This window comes from Capra hircus, chromosome 13 (assembly GCF_001704415.2).
Source record: "Capra hircus breed San Clemente chromosome 13, ASM170441v1, whole genome shotgun sequence".
NCBI classification, from domain to species: Eukaryota; Metazoa; Chordata; class Mammalia; order Artiodactyla; family Bovidae; genus Capra; species Capra hircus.
The window spans coordinates 37,353,826-37,371,627 of NC_030820.1; the positions used below are offsets into that span (position 1 = coordinate 37,353,826).

At 47.5% G+C, this 17,802-nt stretch overlaps 1 protein-coding gene across 1 annotated transcript in view; it reads right to left on the reverse strand.

Annotated features, from left to right (window-relative positions):
- Positions 1–17,457, reverse strand: part of BFSP1 (beaded filament structural protein 1) — a 37,302-nt gene extending 19,845 nt beyond the window's left edge. Inside the window, exons 1-4 of the mRNA XM_013968624.2 lie at positions 17,084–17,457; positions 11,573–11,633; positions 1,888–1,983; positions 870–962 (exon numbers count right to left, since the gene is read on the reverse strand). Coding sequence (XP_013824078.2) covers positions 870–962; positions 1,888–1,983; positions 11,573–11,633; positions 17,084–17,457 — 624 coding nt within the window. The remainder of the gene's footprint in view (positions 1–869; positions 963–1,887; positions 1,984–11,572; positions 11,634–17,083) is intronic.

Consider the following 17,802-nt stretch of genomic DNA (forward strand, 5'->3'; position numbering starts at 1 on the left):
CAAATCCCAAAACAGCTTCAACCATCTCTAACCTGTCCTGACAGTTTTCATGCCCCAGACTTGCCTCATCATTAGCAGGGCCTGACCTGAAAAACAGAGTCACTCACTATCTTCAATTTTCTGGATTCAAAATTATGGTCAAATTGATAAGGGGAATAAGAAAACAAACAACTCAATAGTATAAATATATATATATATATGCAAAAGACTTGGGTCTTGGTCCAACAAAGAAGATACATGAATCATAGACACATGGATGGCAGATAAGCATCCATATGTCTTGACTGAAAAGATACTCAACAAGGAATTCCCTGGTGGTCCAGTGGTTAGGACTCTGTGCTTTCACTGCTGAGGGTTCGATCCCTTTCAGGAACTAAGATTCCTGCAAACCACGCGGTGTGGCTAAAAAATAAAAAAAAAATGCTCATAACAAGATACACAACACAATTATTAGAACAGCAAACAGCAAAATCAAAATAAAAGGCCAACATCCCCAATGCAGGCAAGAAAGCAAAGCAACGGAAGCTCCCATCTGTGGCTGGGGGCGGGGATGCAGCGATGCTACAGAGTTTGGGAGATAGTCTGGTAGTTTCTTATAAACTAGACAAGGAAGAATAGCCTGTGATCCTCAAGAGGACAAACACCTAGAAAGACAGTCAGCAGCAGAGTTTATGTCCTGAAATGCCTAGATACCCTTGTTCACTTACAGACTGAAAGAGAAGAATAAACTTGAATATGAATGCTCAGGTTGGGTTGGGGGCCCCAGACAGTCCAACCTGATGCCTCCCTAGGCCTCTGGGCACCAGCCTTGGGGCTGCAGGACCAATGCCCACGTGCGGCCACCCTGCTAATAGGGCTCCTGCTCTTACCTCCCGCATCCCACTCGTTATGGCGGCTGCCTGCGGGGTGGTCTGGATGATCTGCTGCAGGATGGTGACATAGGTCTGAATCTCCAGAAGATTCTGTCGGGGAAGGAAAGAGTTCTCATTAAAACCTGAACTGCCTGAGTTTCTCCCTCCGGTCCAAGATGACCCTCGGGATATCAGACAGTGACCTGCTCTGAGGGCACCTGATGCCTCCTTTTATCTACACAAAAGCTGCCCTCTGCTGCCTGGAGCAGGTCCTGAGGCAGAGACACAGACACTGAAGCTGGAGGGAGGCCAGGTCCCTGGAGAGGTCAGCCCTCGGGTCTGCTGTGCTCAGGTGACACAGCTGGGCAGGAAAGGAGTGTCTGGCACTTGCATTTTCAAGATGCACAAGCTCAGAGAGGTTAGACCACTGGCCTCAGGTTACATAGCTCCGGGACTGGACTTTCCCAGAACACCAAGCACCCCCACCCCACCGCAGCATGAGGCTATGAGAAGCTGGCAGGGCTGAGGGCAGAACACAGCAGTGCCTGAGAGGAGGCTCCTGCTATTGCTGTTTAGTCGCTCAGTCATGTTCGACTCTGTGCAACCCCGTGGACTGTGGCCCACCAGGCTCCTCTGCCCGTGGGATTTCCCAGGCGAGAATGCTGGAGTGGGTTGCCATTTCCTTCTCCAGGGGGCTCCTGCAGCCCACATGTTCCCTCAGAGGCAGCAGTGAAAATTACAGTTTTTGCATTTTCTCCATTTTCTGATCTGAACCAGTTGACAGGCAACAGCCTAATCAAGATGGGTCCACATCCAATCAATCACTCTGTGGACTGTAATGTTTCCCACAGATACTGGCTCCCACCCCATCCCCTGACACACACACCCCAAAACCACCCCCCCCACCCGTCTGGTTCACTAAGCACTGTCCAGCCTAGTTCACCTGGGCAGCCCACTCCAGCCGTCTCATTTTTCAGCCACGAGAGCCCCAGACTGGTTTCCAGTGGAAAAGTGCTGCAAGAGGGGTTGTGGTTACCTTTTTGTACCTGTCCTTGGCCGCACTAATGTCATCCTGCAGAAATTGGGCTTCAATCTGAAGACGCAGGTTACGTAGCAGGGCTTCATCTGCCTCCTGCAACGAGAGAGTCACAATTCCGACTCGGAGAGGCTGTGGCGTGGGTGTGAAATCTGAACACACAGACCACCAGGGGTCTGGTTAACATGGAGACTGCTGTTTGGTAGGTCTGGGACAGCGTCTGGGATTCTCCATTTCTAGCAGAGCATTGGGTTAGCCCACTGGATCTGGTCTAGCACAATAGCTCTCAGGCAGGGGTGATTCTGCCCCTGGGGGACGTTTGGCACAATCTGGACACACTTTTAATTGTCACCATTTGGGAGGTGGAGTGCTACTACCGGCATCGAGTGGGTAGGGGTCACAGATGCTGCTAAACATCTCACATTACATAGGACAACCTCACACAACAAATAAACCTCCAGTCCCTAATGCCAATAGTGCCAGGGCTGAGAAGCCTTGATCTAGAAAGATCAGGGAGAAACAGTATGCTTGCATGCCAATAACCTTAAAATTGCTTCCCTGGTGGCTCACATGGTAAAAATCTATCTGCAGTGCACAAGACGCAGCTTCAGTCCCTGGGTGGGGAAGATCCTGAGGAGGAGGAAACGGCAACCCACTTCAGTATTCTTGCCTGGAAAATTTCATGGCGAGAGGAGCCTGGTGGGCTACAGTCCATGGAGTCACAAAGAGCTGGACATGACTAACACACTTTCGAATTATGGTGCTGGAGAAGCCTCGTGAGAAGCCCTCAGACAACAAAGTGATCAAACCAATCAATCTTAAAGGAAATCAACCCTGGATATTCATTGGAAGGACTGATGCTGAAGCTCCAAAGCTTTGGCCACCTGATGTGAGGAGCCAAATCATTGGAAAAGACCCTTATGCTGGGAAAGATTGAGAGCAAGAGAAGGGGGCAACAAAGGATGGGACGGTGGGATGGCATCACTGAATCAATGGACATGAATTTGAGTAAACTCCAGGAGAGAGTAAAGGACAGGGAGGCCTGGTGTGCTGCAGTCCATGGGGTTGCAAAGAGTCAGGCAGGACTTAGCAACCGAACAACGACAACACATACGCAACCTTAAAGTCTGACACATCTGTATTTGTTCTAGAGCCTCTCATCAGTGAGTTGAGTTTCTAAGAATAAGAAACAGCTTTCCCTTAACACTGAAACCTTTACTTTAGAATGAAGTTAGAGCCCTATTTTATATCATTTAAAAACGAACTCTAAATGGGTTAGCTGCTACTGCTGCTGCTAAGTCGCTTCAGTCATGTCCAACTCTATGCGACCCCATAGACAGGGGGCCCACCAGGCTCCTCTGTCCCTGGGATTCTCCAGGCAAGAATACTGGAGCGGGTTGCCATTTCCTTCTCCAATGCATGAAAGTGAAAAGTGAAAGTGAAGTCGATCAGTCGTGTCTGACTAGTGACCCCATGGACTGCAGCCTACCAGGCTCCTCCGTCCATGGGATTTTCCAAGCAAGAGTACTGGAGTGGGGAAATGGGTTAGAGACTTAAATAATTTTATACTGAAACAAAACTCCAAGAAGAAACAGGAAAAAACCTCCCTGACATGGGTGTTGGCAATGAACTTTGGACATGACACTTAGAGCACAAGCAACAAAATAAAAAATTGACAAGTAAGACTATTTCTTGCTGCTGTTTAGTCGTTCAGTCACGTGCCATCTTTTGCCACCCCACAGATTGTAGCCCACCAGGCCTCTCTATCCATGGGATTTCCCAAGTAAGAATACTTGAGTGGATTGCAATTTTCTTCTCCAGGGGGATCTTCCCAACCCAGGGACCAAATCCACATCTTCAGGGACTTCTGCACTGCAAACGGTTTCTTTACCACTGAGCCACTGGGGAAGCCCAAGCAAGATTATATCAAACTCAGAAGCTGTGTACAGCAGAAGACACCATCGATGCAGCTCCTATTGACTAGGAGCCCTTAACTTTAATAGTTGTCTCCCGAGGACTGTTGACACTTACCTTGGGACCACCCATCTTCAATACAAAATGAATTTTTTAGCATGAATGCTGAGGTGAAGAGTGTTTGCTCCTTTAAAGTTGGAAATGACACAACAGAAGGGTGAATGTTCTTACCAAACTTTCTGATAATTCACCAACTTTTACCTCATCAATCTTCCTTTGACCAACCAAACAGGTGTGAAGAAGTATTTGTGCTCTTAATAAGAAAGTAATATGATGTGTGGAATTGACTTAAATGCTTCAACAATTCAGTGATATGTTACAGGGCCAAGGACCTTGTTCCTCTCCCAAGACACCTCTGCCTTGCATTTCTACAAATACCTGAGGACTTGCTATGTGCATTTTTACTGACTTCCTAATGGTGTGCTGCGATTCATGGGGTCGCAAAGAGTCAGACACGACTGAGTGACTGAACTGAACTGAACTGAATGACTTGTTAAAAAGCACTATGAATGTTAGCAACAGGCTCTCATCCATAGAGGTAGAATGTGGTCTGCTAAAATATTTAAGATATTCTCCACCCCTGCATGAACAGAGTTAAGACAGTCAAGGTATGTGGACAGGACAAGATATTCTGAGACACTTGCCCTCCTGGTACTAATAGGGGTTAGGTTCATCATGCTGAATTGTCCCTGGGAGAGCACAGCATTACTGATGGTCTCGTGCAGACACTCCAGGGAAGGCAGGAGGCCCCTTGGAGGTCCTGGTGAATGGGCTTCTGAATTACTCAGAATTGTCACATAACCTGGAGAAGCCTCTTCAACAGAGAAATGCTGAAGGAAAGGAAGCCTGGTGTCTTCCCAGCAGTGGAAAAGGGCTGAGGAGCCAGAAAGATCCTGGGTAATCTACAGACCCCAAGGGAAAAAGAGTCAGGCCTCAGGAAGGATAGAAACCAGGGTAGTCCCAACAAAGCAAGTAGCAACCAGCTGTGGCCTGGACACCCAGGATGACCAGCTCCAAAGGCACTTATCTCTGCCCCTCAGGAGTGACATCGCTGAGAGACAGCTGTGATTGGCCCACATGATCACGTGACTGTTATCTTGCTGATAGTCCTACCAGGACCACACTGACAGGAAGGAAGGTCCAAGGGCTCAGGGGTGCAGCCCTGCCCACTTCAGGCACGGCGGTTCCTGGTGGAAGTGACTCTCAGCTCCAAAGAGCAGGCCCTGCTTAGTAGGAACAGCTAACTCTGGAGGCAGAGGCGGGGCAATGCTGGCTGCAGACGCGTGAGCCAGCCCTTTGGGATGTTTTCCTACTTGCCCCATCCCTCGACCCCTCAAGACTGCTGAGGATGGGGTGGGATAGGGAATTCTCAAACATCTGAAACTTTCACCAAAAATTCATCCACAACTGATACACAATTACTGGAGCTGAAGACCTTTTGTGTTATGACTTACAAAGGGCTATCCCTTCATAAAAATTTTAGAAATAGAAGGGACCCTAGAGGCCATGGGTCCTCAGACATTTTGTAGCCACATGTGTGGCTGCAAACAAAACATCTCAGGGAAGCCAACATATAGAAGCAAAGCAGAGATGTGCTTCCTAAGGGACATGATAATTAGGTGGAGGCAGGCGTGGATAGGAACCCTGATTGTCCGGCAACCCTCCTCCATCAGATGCCCTTCAAGCAAATCCAAGGACCTAAAGGGCTCTGCCAAAGACAGCTCAGAAACCATAGAGTCTCACCTTACAGACAGGGAGACATGGAACCAGTGGGTCATTCAGCTGATTAACAGAAGTTAATAGGAGCTAACAGGCCTGGGGTCTGTCCTGGACTTCCCTCTGCTAGTCAGGAGTTGAACGCTGAGTCCTGACCCCACCCTGTAAGGTGCCTTCTGCTCTTCCCTGACCTTCCTCTCAGGGTCAAGCCCAATAACCCCTAAGGTCCCATCAGCCAACTTTTAAAACTGCTCAGAATGATAACAAAAGGCCAACCCACATTTGCCCTTAAAAGAGAGATTAATCAGTTGCCCTGCAAGCACATTCTCTCGCTTTGAAGACAATCATCTGATAAACTGCCCGGAAAAACTCCCAAAGGTGAGTTGCTGCTGCTGGAATGTGCAGCTGCTGGTAGAGAGGGGGGAGAATTCTTTTGGAAGTGTTTTCTTTTGTTTGCACCAGAATTCAGAAATGTGTGGACGCTTGTGTTTTTATTATGCTTTTGGATGCTGTCAGCTGCAGTTTCAAAAGCTCCACCAGCAGAAGCGTCTAGATTTTTCCAAATCAAGACTCTGAGCCAAAAGTCTAATTTTAGAAAATGTTCCAACCCTGATACTGTGTATGTTTTACATCTAGGCAAGAGGTTCGCAAAGTGTGGTTCCTGGACCACACCATCTGCAAATGATTTGAAATATGAAAGATCTGGTGGATCAGACCTATGCGATCAGAATTTCTGGGGTGAAAGGACGAAGAATCTGTTTTAACACACCCTCCATGTGCTGCTGATGCTAGATCCACTAGTCTAGACCATCTTTCTTCAGGGGGGCTTCTCGAGTAGCTCAGATGGTAAAGAATCTGCCCACAACTCAAGAGACCTGGATTTGATCCTGGTTCAGGAAGATTCCCTGGAGGAGGGTATGGCAACCCACTCCAGGATTCTTCCCTGGAGAATCCCTTGGACAGAGGACCTGGGAGGCTACAGTCCACTGAGTCACAAAGAGTCGGACACAACTGAGTGACTAACACTTTCACTTTTGAGACCATGTTTTAGAAAGGAACTGGAGAAATTAACTGGAGTCCAACATACCCTTGAAAAATCAACCTTGCCAACTCAGCCACAGAGATGCTGGAAATCCATTAAAAACTTCAACTGTCTGTCAGTTCAGTTCAGTTCAGTCACTCAGTCATGTCCGACTCTTTGCGACCCCATGAATCACAGCACGCCAGGCCTCCCTGTCCATCACCAACTTCCAGAGTTCACCCAAACTCATGTGCATCTAGTCGGTGATGCCATCCAGCCATCTCATCCTCTGTCATCCCCTTCTCCTCCTGCCCCCAATCCCTCCCAGCATCAAAATCTTTTCCAGTGAGTCAACTCTTCACATGAGATGGCCAAAGTATTGGAGTTTCAGCCTCAGCATCAGTCCTTCCAAGGAACACTCAGGACTGATCCCCTTTAGGATGGACTGGTTGGATCTCCTTGCAGTCCAAGGGACTCTCAAGAGTCTTCTCCAACACCACAGTTCAAAAGCATCAATTCTTCAGTGCTCAGCTTTCTTCACAGTCCAACTCTCACATCCATACACGACCACTGGAAAAACCACAACCTTGACTAGAGGGAACTTTGTTGGCAAAGTAATGTCTCTGCTTTTGAATATGCTATCTAGGTTGCTCATAACTTTCCTTCCAAGGAGTAAGTGTCTTTTAATTTCATGGCTGCAATCACCATCTGCAGTGACTTTGGAGCCCAAAAAAATAAAGTCTGACACTGTTTCCACTGTTTCCCCATCTATTTCCCGTGACGTGATGGGACTGTATGCCATGATCTTCGTTTTCTGAATGTTAGCCAAACCCAACTATTTAAAAATTATCAGCTCAGTTCTAGTAAGTTCTAAGGGAGCATAGCCTATACAAATACTGAACCCTATGCTGTACACCTAAAACTAACATAATATTGAAAATCAACTATTAGGTCATTAAAAAATTAAAAATTAAAAATAAAACAATTAAATGCTAATGGAAAAAATAAAGGAAGACCCTGTCCATACCTACCAAGGGTGAACCCTGTCCATACCTACCAGGGGCTCTGAGTCATTTCAGTGAGGGTGAGCTCCTGCCCTGACAGAGAGGTGATATCCCACCTCTCTTTTTGGGTAAAATAAAACAAAATCCTCAAGGCTGTTCTGCAGTTCTGAGAGCTGGTACAGGGACCTCTCCATTCACCGCATTTGCATCCTGTGTTCATGATTTCTGACACATCCAAAATCTACTATTCACCCTGTATTCTTTTCCAGTTGATTCATGTTTATTGACATGTATTTAAAAAGAAATTTTTTTTAGTTTTTAAAGAAATTTTTTATGTCATCCGCTATAGAGAAAAGGTAGTCAGAAAAACAAATTCACATCAATTCCAAAGCTAATCCCTCCACACACTTCCACTCCACCAGGGTTACACAGCTGCATCTGGAGAGAACTAAGCTGGTGTCCGTAGTATCAGGTGACCTACAGTAACAACTGTAGCAGGCAGGTCACATCTACGATTGTGTCATTGAACCTTCACCAGCCATGCAGACAAACACCTGCTCTTGAGGTGGGAACCGGCATTGTTCCCATTTTCCAGATGGAGAAACTGAGGTGCCGAGAGAGGAAGCCACTCGCAGTGGAGTGAGGGGTCCTAGTAGCAGGTCACCCTCCTGCTCTAGACGGCACAGCTCTCGCGGGGAGCAGGGTCTCCCCTGCACCCGAGAACAGCCATGCCGAAGCCTGTGTGGCCCCCACCCACCCTACTGCCTGGTCCCATCCTCCCACAGAACCTTCATAACATCCCCCCTGGACTCAGATCCCAACTGTCCACACGCTACCTCACAGAATGAAGAGGGGAAAAGGGTGGAATGCCTTTCCCTTATTTTCCATTTTCTATTTCTTATTTGTCTACTAGGAATATGCATTGCTATTGTAATAGAAAAATTGAAGGTTTGAGATTGTTTTTAAGTCGTGTCACTTGCCACCAAAGGTTAAAAGGACTAAGTTCTTTCTCTTGCCTCTTCGAGGAAGGCCCAGGACACCACTCTGCAGGGCAGGCGACAACCTCAGTGCCATGTCCAGAGCCTGTGGTGAGGACAATCACAAAGCAGAGCAAGCCATTCAGGGGGCAGAAAAGGGCTGAAAAGTGCCTAAAGCTGAAGGCGGTCAGCTTCCTCTGTTCCCAGAGGCCTCGGTCTGTGGGAGCAGCAGCCCCACCTGGGAGCCTGGAATTTCAGCCAAAAACAATGGGGATGAGCCATGGGTGTCAGTCAAACTGCTGAGTGAAGTAGAAGGCTAATAAGGCCCAAATCAACTCAGACTTCCAACCCAGCTCAGCACACAGCCAGTCACTGAGCTGTGTGCACAGGACCCCTCTGCTTGACACCCTCCCTGCCAACTCTGGGCTCACGTCTGGGTGCCCACCTGCCCAATCCAGTTTCTATCAATCGACCTGTGTGATTACTAAAATTTCCTTCACTCAGTGACTTGGAAAACATGTCAGACATTCACACATGGACAGACACAGAAGAATCACACAGTGGGTGATATCTACGAAGCAACACTCAGTGTCCCAAGTGTAGTTCTGACCCTCCCACCAACTGGCAGAATAGTCCTGGACAACAGAGATCGGACAAAGCCGGGGGACTAGTAACCAACACCCTGAGCAAACCCTGACAGTCTGAAGTCCCTGCCTGGAGTTCCATGTGGAAAAGAATCTTTTTTTAATTTATTTTATTAAAGTGCAGTTGATTTACAATGTTTTGTTAATTTCTGATGCTTAGCAAAGTGACTCAGTTATACACACATAAATATGTTCTTTTTCATATTCTTTTCCATTATAGTTTATCCCAGGATATTGAATATAGTTCCCTGAGCTCTACAGCAGGACCTGTTAACTTCTGCTACATAGCAAAGTGACTCAGTTATACACACATAAATGTGTTCTTTTTCATATTCTTTTCCATTATGGTTTATCCCAGGATATTGAATATAGTTCCCTGAGCTCTACAGCAGGACCTTATTGCTTATCCATTCTCTATACAATAGTTTGTATCTGCTAATCCCAGCCTCCCACTGCATCCCACCACCACCGTCCTCCTCCCTGACAACCACAAGTCTCTACATTTGAGAGTGTGTTTCTACTGTATAGATAGGTTCATCTGTGTCATAGTTTAGGTTCCACATACAGTGATTCATATGATATTTGTCTTTCTCTTTCTTACGTAATTAGTATGGTAATTTCTAGGTCCATCCATGCCGCTGCAAATGGCATTATTTAATTATTTTTTATGACTGAGTAATATTCCATGGTATATATGTGTGAACATGAAAGTTGCTCAGTGGTGTCCAACTCTTAGGGATCCCGTGGACTATACAGTCCATGGAATTCTCCAGGCCAGAATACTGGAGTGGGTAGCCTTTCCCTTCTCCAGGGGATCTTCCCAACCCAGGGATCAAACCCAGGTCTCTCGCATTGTGGGTAGATTCTTTTCCAGCTGAGCCACCAGGGAAGCATCTTCTTTTATTCATTCATCTGTTGATGAGTATTTAGGTTGTTTCCAAGTCTTGCTACTGTGAACAGTGCTGCTATGTACATAGGGGTGCATGTATCTTTTCAAATTATGGTTTTGTCCAGATAATGGTTTTGCCCAGGAGTGAGTGAGATTGCTGGATCATATGGCAACCATTTGGAGAAGACTCTTAAGGCCACATCTGGGTGCAGCAGGGAAGGGTGACAGATTTTATCAGCAATGAGGTTACGGGTGGGGAAGAGGAGAAGGTGAAAGCAGCCAGGTACCCTGAATAAGCAGCCCTTCACCTCATCAGTCCCCGTAGGTCCTTCCTTCTGACATTTGAGCTCCAAAATGATCAGAAAAGGACCATGCTCAGACCTACTGGCCACGGATAACCTCTGCGGTCCAGGATCACTCTGCTATCTGGTAGTCGAGCTCTCCTGGCTACAGCAGAAAGATCCAGTCAGTTAGGAAATGCTGGAGGATCCAGAAAAGGAAACTGCCCCGGCAGAGAACAGTTCCCCCTAAGCTCTGGTACCTTCCTTGCAGAGACAGTCCATACTTCGAGAGTGAGGAGTTTGAGGGGAAAAGGAGATTTCGTCCTCTGTTCTCGTGGGACTTTCCCCGGGGAGGAGTCTTCTCAAGATTCTTAGCCAACAGGATATGGTAGCACTGATCCAAGTAACCACTGCCTGGAGCAAGTCCTCTCCCAAGTTTGCTGCAAACCACAGCCAGCCTCTGTGACACTGACGTCCTGATGGCGGAGCAAAGCAATGAGCTTCATTGTCTAAAGATCTCTCACAAGCTGGTGTAGCTTGTGGGATAGGAGTGCATGGGGGTGTGTGCACTCACTCACAAAGATTTCATTGAAGTTACAAAGCCATGAAGGAGGGCGGAAGACAGACACAGAGAACAGACTTGTTGCTGCCAAGTTGTGGGGGGAGGGGAGGGATGGATTGGGAGGTTGGGATTCGCAGATGCAAATTATTATATGTAGGAAGGATAAACAACAAGGTCCTACTGTACAGCTCATAAAACCATCAGTTCAGTTCAGTCACGCAGTCATTTCTGACTCTTTGTAACCCCATGGACTGCAGCATGCCAGGCCTCCCTGTCTATCACCAACTCCTGGAGATTACCCAAATTCATGTCCATTGAGTCGGTGATGCCATCCAACCATCTCATCCTCATCCATAAAACCATAATGGGAAAGAAGATGCAAAAGAATGTACATATATGTATAATTGAGTCACTTTGCTGTATAGCAGAAATTAACATTGTAAATCAATCAATAAATTGATACTTCAATTAAACTTTTTTAAAAGGGAGAGTGACTTCAAAAGACATGGAGGAGTCTCGAAAGAACACAAAAAGGAGGGGTGTGGAACAACAATCATTCAGCCGCTTAGCTCATCCCACCATGAATCTACTCAAACCCCAGGTCGGGCTCTGCTTACCTTGTTGAGTCGCTCCAGCATCTCCTTCAGCAGCAGTTGACACTCACACTCATTTTCGTACCTATAGACGGGACACAGAAGGCAGAGTGGGGCATTTGGTCAGCCTGAGTCCTGCGCCCTCTCTTTATGGGAAGCAGGAGCTGATGCTGTCTTTCAGAGCCCACTCACCCTTTCCCAACCTTCTCCATGGTATACACAGGGGGCGCCATACATGGAGACCCAGCCCCAAGCCCCCAGCACCCCCTCCTAGCCACCCAAGGATGCAGGAATCAGACCTCAGCACAGCTGTCACCCCAGGATCGCAAATGTAGTCCTGGGGGCTGCCCTAAGGTTCTGCCTCAAACACCACTGCCGACCTTGCCTGGCTATCCTATACTATTGTATTCATCAACCTGAGACAGCTTTTCTGGATTGTGTCCTTCGATCCTTACAAAACCCTGGAAGAAAGCAGTTGTTGTTACCCCATGCGAAAGATAGGGAAACTGAGGTTGAGAAACTGGCCCGAGGCCCCTGTAGATGCCCTGGGCACTTCATTCACAGCATCAGCATCTGTCAGAATTGCTCTGCACACCCAGAGCCTCCCCTGGGCTGGGCGGCAGGGCAAGCTAGACAGGTCAAAGAGCCAATCCGCCTGAGAGCAGCCTGCAAGCTGCAACAGGGCGAGTGGGGACACACACACACCCCGGCTCCCTCCCTCCCAGCTGGGACCACAGACGTGTGCTCTCCATCCCACACGTGGCGCCAGTGGCCACAGAGGTAACTTGCCGGATGAGGCACCGCTTGGTCTTTCCCTGCCTCCCTCACTTCGCCACTCCCCAACTGCTGCTCCCTGACACCATCCCCCAAATAGACAACTTTCTCAGGCTCAGCTCCTGGAGGACTTCACACATAGAGGAGTTAGTCAGGATTCAGACGTGAGCCTGCCACATCTACCACACTGCCTGTGTAGAGCAGGGACACCTCCAAAGTTATAAGCATGCACAAGATTAAGAAAGCAGTCGGTGCTAGGAGCACGTGTATTTTTTTCTCCTAGTCAGCTTCTTCCCTGGAGTCCTAAAAAAAAAAAAAAAAAAAAAAAAAAGCTAAAGATCAAGGAAGCAGAGAAACACCAGAAATCATTCTGGTCAGAACAAGGTTCCCTCTAGGGGTAATTTCATCCCCTGAAGAAAAAGAGAAAGCCCGTTCCCCAGTGACCCCCACCTCACTCCCTGTAAGCTGTCCCCAGTAACCATCCTAATAGGAGATAGGAAGCCATGTTTGGAAGCCACAGGGCTGCCTAGAATAAAGACTACATTTCCCAGCCTTCCTTGCAGCTCAGTGTGGCCATGTGACTCAGTCCTGACCAATGGGAAGCAAACATGCCTGTGGCCACTTGAAGATATCTTTGGTAAGAGATGGTGTAGGTAAGTCCTTCTCCATCCCTTCCTCCATCTTGTCCCTTGAAACACCAATGCTGCCTTCTTGAAGGCCACACACAGCCTTGTGGGCCTTGATTACCACAGGGTGCCATACTAAACTGCTAGCCCAGACCTTACACAAGAAAGAAACAACCTTCCACTTTGGATAAGCCAGTGTTAACTTGGAATTTATTTGTAGTTGAAACGAATCCTACTTAGCACTTAGCCCAACCTACAAAGCCTGGCTTTCTGTATCCCTGCACACCCATGCCACAGGTTCAAGTTACGACTTTACACTGACAGGTGCTGGGAAACTGCAGCTCAGAATCAAAAGTCCTGACCTCAGGGAAGAACACTGTTCTCAGTGTCCCCACTTCCAGAGCCATCCAAGAAGCTCAGCTGTAACCACTAAGCAAAATATATGTGCATAAGCTTTTCTTTTCACACCAGGATGTCACATTTAGCAGTTTGTTTTCTGTGTGGCTCAAATGAAGCCAGAAATGATTTTTTTAAATAGTTAATTCGCTTTAAAAATAAAACTGTTCACAAAATTTAATTTTCTTATTGCTTTTTCCTGCTAGAAACATACAAGAATTTCTATACCTTAAAAACATATTTAGGGATTTCCCTAGTGGTCCAGTGATTAAGACTGCACACCTTCAGTGCAGGGGACCCGGGTTTGATCCTTTGTGGGGGAACTAAGATCCCACATGCTGCACACAGCCAAATACTTTTTAAAAAATAATTTTTAAAATGTTTAAAACATATTTAATAAACAAGAATATTAACCTAGTTTCATACTGTAGACAAGTCTAGGTATTATATTAAAGACGGGCAATCTCATTATAAAGAATTCATGGTAAGAATTCATAAAATATTCATATATTCATAGAAGTGAATTCATAAGGTAGAAAAAACCACTTTGGCTTCAATCATCTGACTGACAGAATTATTCTTAGCTTTCAGCAATTTGGTTAATTAATTCATCACTGTATTTTGTATGCATCATTGTATTTATAGTATTTTGGTAGTTTTGTTTTTATTTAGTTTTTATTTAGCCTTTCTTTGATGTGCTAAAGACCTGATTTTGAAATTATACAACTATCCAGGCAAAGAATATGCCTAACAAGGCTGCATATACCTTCCTGTTTCTGCATTAATTTCACCTATTTCTGGCTAGTCATCACCACACCTCTGGAATTAAACCAAACTCAGTGTATGTCCCCAGTGTATTACAGATGTGTATAATTTTTACAATGATTTTCTAATCTCACTACCCAATTTTAACTATCAAACCTTCTCTAAGGGGGCACTGGGAGGAAATAAACTAATGAGAATCATCAAATAAATCAGAGAGCCTGAGGGGCCGGCTCCATGATGGACACACAACTCAGAATCAAGTAAAATCAGGAAAACTCAACACAGCCACCCTCCATTGAGGGCTCCCAGGAGTCATGCTTGCCCAGCCAAATCACAGCCGACTGTGACCCAAGGACTCTGGCCCATGTAAAGGCCATCTGGGGATCTGGAGTATCCAGATGACCCATGGAGCTGCCTTATGTCAACCAACATTCACCTCCATTGCTTTAGGTAACATGAACTTTATATGAGTGAAGGCCTCACTCCACAGGCGTCCAAGGAAGCTTTCTCTCCAAGACACAGCATTCTGGAAAGCGTGTGGGCCTCCAGGCGAAAAACCCAAGATCAAGTCCTGCCACCCACAGGCCCTCTGCAAGCCTCAGTTTTCCCTTGAAGAGCTATAGGGATTTTCAGGTGCCTTCTTCCAAGATCAAAACCATAAACGGACTTTCCTGGCAGTCCAATGGTTAAGACTCTACACTTCCACTGCAGGGGCCAAAGGTTCAATCCCTGGTTAGGGAACTAAGATCCTGCATGCCATACAACACAGCTAAAAAGAAAGAAAACCAGAAACAGCAGGACTGATGGAATGAATGCTTATGATCAGATAAACAGGCTCGATATACAACGCTGAATAACCTGGTCACGTCTGGGGCTGAGAGTATGGAATACAAACACAGAGCACATTTGAAGAAAACTCTCAGCTACCCTAGACCAGAGATCCTCAAACCTGGCTGTTCACTGAAATTACCAGTGGAGCTCATTAAATATGGAAATCCTGGGCTCCACTTGAGGTCCCGGATCAGGTCTACCTCTGAATTTTTTTCATTAATTTATATAATTTTTAAACAGATAAATCTCTTACATGGTCAGAGAATTTTTTAAATGACATCAGAAGATGTTAAGTTAAAATTCTCATTCACCCTCCCTTATCCTCATAGGTAAGTAGTGTTGTTAGGTTTCTGTGTGTGTGCTTGTGTCCTTTTGCAAGCAAAAAATCTCTATGCCTCCCCCTGTCTTTTTAAAATAGATAATAATAACACACTATTTTTTTTTATAATTGCATAGAATTCCATTGCATGAATGAAGCACAATTTCATAACCTGACTCCTATTAACAGGCATTCAGGTTGGTCCCAGGTCTTAGTTACTGAGATCACGCCACAGGGAATATCCTTGTGGACATGTCCTTTGTCACCTGCTAGAGTATCGGAGGGGGCAGCCCAGTGGCGTTACTGGTGAAGAACCCACCTGCCAAATGCAGGAAACAGAAGAAACGCGGGCTCGATCCCTGGGTCAGGAAGATTCCCCAGAGAAGGAAATGGCAACCTACTCCAGCATTCTTGCCTGGAGAATTCCACGGACATAGGAGCCAGGCGGGCTACAGTCCATAGGGTCACAGAGAGTTGGACTACACTGAAGTGACTTAGCACACGCACACACACAGAGTATCCAAGGATAAATTCCCTGGAGCACCCAGCTGAGTCAAAGTGCACACTCATTTACAACCTGGAAAAATGTTGACAAATTGCTGAGCATCATTTTTTTTTAACAGCTTTTAGGGTGATTTTAAAGCATTATTCATTCTATCAAAAGGGGGCACATTGCCCAGGACCAGGACTTCTGAAACTTCAATGTTTAACTTAAATGCTGAATCACCTGGGGGGGTCTTGTTAAAGTGCAGTCAGATCCAGGAGCTCTGGAGGTGGGCCCAAGAGTCTCCTTTTTTAACAAGCTCCTGGGTGATGGGAAACTGCTGGTCCATGGATCGCACTTTGAGTAGCCAGACCCTAGAGGACACAGGTTGAAACAATGTCCAGGTGTCAGCTGTGATATAGTGAAAACAGTTAGACTTTGCATGTTCAAGACCTGAATTCCAATCCTGGTGCAGCAGTCACCAGCTGAGTGACCTTCCCCCTAAATCAATACATTGTCTGAACCCCAGTCTCCTCAAATGGGTGCAATACCCTCTATAACAGGATGAGCCTGGAGCATTAATAAACTTCCATCATGGGGTGTCAAAGAGTTAGCCTCGACTTAGCAACGAACAACAATCTCAAAAACACTATGCAGAACAGAAGGAGCCAGACACATAGAACATGTCTAGAAGAGTCTATTTTTTGTGAAATTCTAGAACAGGCAATAGTAACCTACGGTGACAGAAATCAGAACCCTGGGTGCCTCCGTTGAAGGGACTGGGGAGGACGAAAGACTGGGAAAGGGCAAAAGGGAACTTTCTTGGGTAGAGGAAATATCTTGTTTTAGTAGTTAAATGGGTACCTACGTTTCTCAAACTCATTACACTGTGCTCTTGAATGTGTGCGTTTTATTGCATGTAATTATATCCTGGTGGCGCAGAGGTTAAAGCGTCTGCCTGCAATGTGGGAGACCTGGGTTCGATCCCTGGGTCGGGAAGATCCCCTGGCGAAGGAAATGGCAACCCACTCCAGTATTCTTGCCTGGAGAATCCCATGGACGGAGGAGCTTGGTGGGCTACAGTCCACGGGTCGCAAAGACTCGGACACGACTGAGCGACTTCACTTTCAAGGTAGGTTAAAAAAGTAAATTACACCATTTCGTGCTAAGTGTAACACGGCATGACAATGGAAGCTAGCCTTAGCTCAGGGAAATGCACCACGTGCGTGCCTCCGCGGAGATGAAGTCATCGGTCGCCCCGGGATCAGAGACGGCCCTCCCAGCCCAGTGGCCCCGCGCTCCCGGCCCGCGCCGCCTGTCACCCTAGAGGCGCCGCTTACTTGCTCCGGAACTCGTCGAGCGCGCGCTGCGCCTCTGCGCCCTGGCGCTCCAGCCGGGCGCGCTCGGCCGCTAGGTCCCGGGCGCGCTGGCGGTTGCCCTCGACGTGGCGGGCCAGGGCATCCTCGGGGCCGGCCAGCTCGTCCAGGCGCTGGAAGGCGTCCAGCTGCCTCCGGAGGACGGCATGGCGCTGCTCGAGCGCCCGGGCCCGTTGGACGTGAGCGGCCACGCGCTCGCCGAGCCCCTGCAGCGCCGCCAGGTTCGGCGCTGCCGCCCGGCCCTCCGCCAGGCGGTCCGGCTCTGCGGCGCGCTGCGCCTCCTCGGCGCGCTCATACTGCTCCTTGCGGGTCTGGAAGACGTAGCTGCGCCGGTACATGGCTCCTCTGCGGGCGGGTGCACGGCCGGCTCCCGGAGGCACCTCGCCGAGCCAGCAGTCCGCTAAATAAACATCGGAGGCCCAGGGTGCGCAGCTGGGACGTTCCAGAGCGTGTCAGCTGTCTCTCCACGCGGCGCCCAGCCTCGGGGAGAACAAAAGAGAGGCGGGCGCCGCTTTTGTGCGCTGGCTTAGCGGCCCATACAGCTCTTAGGGTTGGAAGGTTACCCAGCGCCATGAGGGTTTTGTTCCGGGATTGTCGAGCCCGTTGCTTTTGAGTAAATGGAGAGTCAGGAGGACAAAAGAAGCATGCCTTTCTTCTGACTTGCTTCCACTGTGGAATTGCGA